At 37.9% G+C, this 6315-nt stretch overlaps 1 protein-coding gene across 1 annotated transcript; it reads right to left on the bottom strand.

Moving 5' to 3' along the window:
- Positions 1-534: 534 nt before the first annotated feature.
- On the bottom strand, positions 535-5911 carry LOC129242750 (putative serine protease K12H4.7). Its single transcript, XM_054879564.1, has 9 exons — positions 5843-5911; positions 5476-5782; positions 5198-5385; positions 3316-3551; positions 3127-3262; positions 2927-3065; positions 2544-2845; positions 804-973; positions 535-734 (listed from the first exon to the last, which is right to left on the bottom strand). Exons 2-9 carry the CDS (start codon positions 5722-5724, stop codon positions 607-609), a joined length of 1548 nt encoding a protein of 515 aa, XP_054735539.1. The 5' UTR covers positions 5725-5782; positions 5843-5911; the 3' UTR covers positions 535-606.
- Between the last annotated feature and the right edge of the window lie 404 nt (positions 5912-6315).

Raw genomic sequence — 6315 nt, 5'->3', positions numbered from 1 at the left:
GTCCTCAAAGAAAGAATCGCCAAGATATTTGGCACGGCTTCTTTGAAGTGCAGGACATTGTACCGACTCAATTTCTTTTTCATCTCCACAGCTCCAGCAGAAGTCATTGTGAGCTACACCCATTTTACTGGCAAGGGTGCTAAAAGTGCAGTGACCCGTTATAGCACCTGTGAGAACGCTGGTAGTTGATCTGTTGAATCCAAGCAGATATTTGGTACTTTTAAGATGCAGTTTCGGCCAGAGAGCTTTGAAGACCCCGCAGTTAGACCATCTTCTACTGGTTGCCGCGATTACGCTCAGGTCAATCGTAGTGTATAAAACGTTTAGAGAAATGCTCATATCCTTTACCGCTCGCTGAAGGTCCAGCTCATAACCTATCCTTGGACACTCATCAGCTCTTTCATTTCCCTCCACTCCAGAGTGGCCGGGAACCCAACAACGTGTGGTGTGGTGTTGTTGGATGAGCGAGAGCGGCCTCCTGCTTACAACTGAAAATCAATAACTTTTTTTAGTGCCTCGTTTAAAGGTTTCAGATTCAATTATCTTTAGGTTTTATTGTAATTTAAAAATATATATGTAAATGTTTGTATGTATATTCATATCTATTTAAATTCTTTCCTTTTCAAAATTGTCCAACAATTCCGCAAGATATTTAATTATTTTATTACGTGCCTCCACCAATTGTGGTGGATCGGTTTTAGCCGGTTCGTACATATCGGCGCAGTGTGCAGTACCTGCAAAACAGAATCATTTAACTATTAATATTATATTATATAAAAAAATTTTGAAAAAGAGATATGTACCTTCAATGTAAATAGTGGGCAATTCTGGATTCTTAGATGTGGTCAAACCGAGCGCATGCCATGGATCAATGGAACCATGCACGTAGAGCACATTGGTTGTGTTCGGATGCAGAGCTCCATAGTACGCATTCGTCTGTGAAACAACCTGCTCCAAGAATTTTGCGTCCATGCTGTGGCGAATAGATATAGATTTTTCAGTGATAAAGAAAAAAGTGATTTGAAAATTGAAATTTAAGGGGTTATATACAATTAGAATTTTCAAAAAATCGATTTTTTTTTTTAATTTTTTTTCTTAATGTGCATATATTTAAGGATACGCACAGAAAATTTAATATCGTTACGGTGAATATTTTCGAAGTTACACGCAAATTTGAAAAGACGTTATTTTCAAATTTTAAACGCGTTTTTCTCAAAATGGAGTTTCCGAAGTCGGTGACCAACATTACTCGAAAACGGCTAAACCGATTACTCTCAAATTTTAACACGAGCTTCTTAAAATATTTTTTAGTAATTAATGGAAGAGTTTTTCTTACCGATAAATAGTTTTTTTATAAACAATTTAAGGCTGAAATTTTGGTCAAAAATCGATTTTTTTTTTTTTGAGAAAACGCCTTTTTGGCAAAAGAATTTATTTTGCTTATTCCTTCGATTAATTACTAAATTTAACATTACTTTAACGAAATCTGTTCGGTTTTTTAATTTCAGAGGATCCAGTTCAGAGACATAGTGGTCACCGCAAAACGTCTTTTTTGAGAGGAGCTCCCGGAGAACATAACATATAATAATATGTGTACAAATTTTTAGATCAATAAATTTAAAAGTTTTCTCAAAACAAAATTCCGGAAAATTCGATTTTTTCGGCCCCCTTTAATTATAAAGGGTTTTTCAACAACAGATGTTATTTCGGTAGATGTCACTTTTGAAGCTGTCATTTCTTGATATTTGACAAGTAGAAACTACGCCATTAATAAAACTGGAATGATACACGCTTAAGCAATTCACTATAAAAAAGGTGAAAATTTGACAGAGACGTTTCGTTAAACATTTTTGGGTTATCGTGAAGCACCTTGTCGGACCGCAATACAGAAATTGTTGAAAAAATTCGAGCTGTTGGGACAAGTTAGTGATATGAAGAAAAAAAACCCGTGCACGTCGCTCAAGAACAGTCGAAATTATTGCTGTTGTAGCTTAAAGTGTTGAAGAAACCCCAAGTTTGCCCATTCCTCGTCATTCTTTGGAACTAGGCATTCCACAAACGTCATTACACCGTATTTTGCATAAAGATTTGGGTCTTAAGGCTTATAAAGTCCAGTTAACACAAGAAATCAAGCCGGCCGATCATCAACAACGTCGTGTCTTAGCTGATTGGGTCGTTGAAATGCATGAAAATGATCCGGAATTCCATCGAAAAATCTTCTTGAGTAATGCGGCCCATTTCCATCCCGGTGGCTTCGTCAACAAACAAAATTGTCGGATCTGGGACTCAGAAAATCCACGAGTTATTGTTAAAAAGCCTCTCTATCCTCAACGTGTGACTGCTGCGGTTTTTGGTGCGGCGGAGTCATTGGACGTTACTTTTTCAATTTTTTGTTTGGGGCCGGGATTGAATGGTATTGATCTGGACAACGTTTATTTTCAACAAGACGGCGCTACGTGCCACACAAATAACGAAACCATTAATCTTTTACGGGAATAACACCTCTTATTTGGAAAACCCTTTATATAACCCCTTAATAGTACCTCTCTGAGTAAATATCCATGCATTGCTTTATGAAAAAGTCAACTTTAAATCTGTCACCGAAAGTGTCATTCTTATTATTTGATGTTTGGTAGAAACCAAATTCATTGCATGTCTGATAGGTCCATTGTCGCCTACCGTTGCCTGCTTTAGCAAACCAGGAGGTTTTCCTCATTTCAGCAACCATTTTGTCGTATTTATAATCGAAGCACTTTTCTTTTGACTCCTTCAAAAGCATGCCATTGACCATGCCCAAGCGTGAAACCGGGGATCCAATTGTTGTATTTACCATCACATTGCAAATCTTTTAAAAACATAGTTGATAAATTATATGTATGTAATATACATGCGATATGTACTTATATTTATTTTTAACCGTACTCACATCATCGATGGAGGAACCGACATCGAGTCGGTTGTTCTTATTGAACTGCACCACGCTAGCTATGTTATCGGCCAATATTTGAAAGAAATTCGACATATCCAAAGGATTTTCAACCGAATCCTTAAGTGGCGTACATGTGCTATATAAAATATTTAAAAGTTGAACAATATTTCCTCAAGCACTACAATAAATTTCAGTACTTAAACTTTTCATCCAAATTACGCTGGCCACTCTCGTGACGGGTGAGAGTTTCCATCTCAAAAATGGCCTGCCCGATAACCTCCAAACAGTTCGTGGAATGTGTTTTCAAAGACGCTTTAACTACCTCAAAAAACTCTAAAATAAAGTAGCTAATTAAAGTAATCTGAGAGATTTTTATGCTATTCTACCAGAAAAATCCACTTTCGCCAAAAGCGGGGCACTTGAACTGATGGCGCCGTGTATTAAGTGCGGGTATTTTTCGCGCGCCCAGGCAGCCAAAGCACCCGGGTAAGAGCCACCAAAAGCAATCCATTTCTGTTTCGTATTAAACTGGTATTTGCTGTTCATGCTTTGAATGAAATTGGCCACATCAGCAAGTGCTTGTTTCGAGGAAAGAAATTTCAAATTTTCAAATGAAAGATCACTGTAAAGAAATATAAAATATTAGCTAAAACAGGAATAAGTGGTAGTATTCAAAGTAATTAAAATAAAAAAAAATATTATTAATTTTTCGTACATATCAGTTGTTTGTGGCAAGAACATCATAACTCAACAAATCAAAAAAATTTTGAAAAACAGCTGCAATGTTTTAAATTTACTACGCTCTCTCTAAGTGAAAGTAAAAACATATTTTTATCGAATGAAATACTGTAGATATTTCCATTAATTTTTTGTGCACCATAGAAGAAAAGCTGGTGGAAGAGCCGCATACTTATCTAAGAAAACTTCCGTTCACAACTTTCTTCTATCAATGGGAGACATCGAAAAGCTAAAGCTGGATTAAGCTCATGGCATCATCTACAATATTTTAGAGGGGCTATCTTTCACTAATCTCTAGAGATGAAAATGGGACCGCCTTGTCGGATATGATTGGCATATGCCCATCAGTATACGCCATTTGCCTTGCCCGCATCGAGAAAGATCAGATCTTGTGACCGCTACTCTTCTCAATACTAGGCTCTGGGCTAGACCTGCGAAAACAGAGCAGTTAATGAGAAAGTGCTGAGATGATTCCGCCTCATCCTCCATGCACCTGACGCAAAAAGGACTCGAAGTAATGCCGAGTCTTACAGCATGTACACCTCTCGGCCAATGTCCTTTAAGGGTACCCAACGAAATTCGGGTGCTGAGATTTTGTTTATTTACTTGTCCAGCTCTCGCTGAGTTGATGCGAAGCTCACCTCCCTCAACAACGTTTACAACGTTGGATTATGAAAATCGACGCTCTGTGAAAAGCGTTCGCCGCGTGCTCAGACCAACGTATGGTCCACTTATGGAGGCCCATTTTTGGCTTAATGGCTACGTTAATAAACAAAATTACTATATTTGGGTTGAAGAGCAACCCTACGCCATTCAAGAAAAGCACATCAGGAGACACCTTTTCAATTATGCCGACGGTACCCAGGACAAAAGGAACAGACAACTACTGGACCAGACAGTGTTTAAACAGACAAAAAACGGCATTCATCGAGATATCCTTACCACCTTCTTAAGCTTCCGACCACCGAATGCCGTAATCGGAGTCCAACCACCGTCTACAGCAGATAAAGAGCTCCAGCTTCCCCATGAGACCCGCGTAACATTGGTACAATTACGTTCTGGATACTGTAGCAGTTTAAACTCCTACTTATCCAGAATCGACCCCGACATACCAAACATATGTCCTGCATGTGAAGGCACCCCACCAAACCCGCTCATCTAATACCCCTCTAACTATGGACCCAACCTGTCGAAACAGCAAATTTCCTGGGCCTGCCGTTAGATGAGCTAGACGAAGACGACCGGTGATTACACTACACTGGCAGGGCAAAGTTACTGCTACAACAACAACAACTACAGTTATTCACGAGGTACAGACCAAAGTCCTCCAACGAGTCATTCAAAATTGGTGCTTACGGATAGCCATAAATATGGTAATAAAGATTGCACAATCAATTGGAATTTTCATTCTTTTCTTTCAATTTAAAATCCGATACCTCTAAATTGATCACCCCTTATAAGCTTGGAAGTATGCAGTGACAATACATACATACATACATATGTGCATACTGTAAATGTGTATGTTCTCACCTTTTTGGACGGCTTTTTCCATAAAATCGATGCTCCAAGTGAAAACACAACGCTCCAAAGTGCTCCGCAAATCGAATCCAAGCGCCGGTTGCTACCCAACGTGACGATATTGGAAGTTCACCACCAATCGTAAGAAAAATAGGTGCATCGCTACCATTCCGATAAAACTTATCATTCATAAAATATCGCTAAAGACAACGTTGATATTATCCGCAGTAAAAATTTAATTGTTTAACAAATATGGGCAGCACATCAAAGATGAACGCAAAAACTCTTACCTGTTTCCAAGTCACATTCCGATGTTCCTTATCAAAATGATCAAGTTTTTGCGCGAACCAATTCTCTCTCCGTTCTAGCGCATTGTATGGCGAATGATATGCGTTCGGTTCACTAATAGTGCGATGACCATTACGGAATGCCGTTGTGTTATCAAAATTATCAAAAACAAACATCAATAAGAAAACTGCAGTCAAACGTATTTTATAAATCGAAAGTGTAGATAAATCACCAGGCATGGCCGGTGCCATTTCTATAGGCTACAGGCAAACAAATTCCTCACGTCACATGTGTATATGTTTGCATATGCTAAAAAAGATTAAATTATTTTTTTTAATTTAATTGTAATTATTTAATTTTTTTAACTACTGTAACTTCGTCTATAGAATTTTGTGAAATTTCAAAATAATCTCCACAAAAGAAATGTTCGCACATGAAATGAAATTAAATTAAATATTTGGCTTTACTTCCAAAATTCGTAACGGTTTATATATTACACAAATAAAATAACTGATATATGTAATAAAAATAACAACAATATCCATACACCTACATACATATATGTATGTACATATGCACATGTATGTACAGTCTGTGTCAGAAGAAAAGAACCGGTTGTGACTATGCCAAGCACGATCAGTTCTTTCTAAAAAGGGAATAGATATGAGTATCAACACCATCAAACGTCGACTTAAGGCGAACACATCCTACCGTCCCACATCATCAAAACCACTGCTCTCAGAAAATCACGTTGAGAAACAACAAAACAAGAAAATGGCGTCAAAGTATTGGACTGTCCTTCCCAGTCCCCAGACGCCAACCCCATTGAAAATTTGTGGGGA

The sequence above is a fragment of the Anastrepha obliqua genome, chromosome 3 (assembly GCF_027943255.1).
Source record: "Anastrepha obliqua isolate idAnaObli1 chromosome 3, idAnaObli1_1.0, whole genome shotgun sequence".
NCBI classification, from domain to species: domain Eukaryota; kingdom Metazoa; phylum Arthropoda; class Insecta; order Diptera; family Tephritidae; genus Anastrepha; species Anastrepha obliqua.
This window is presented reverse-complemented; position numbering and strand designations above follow the sequence as displayed.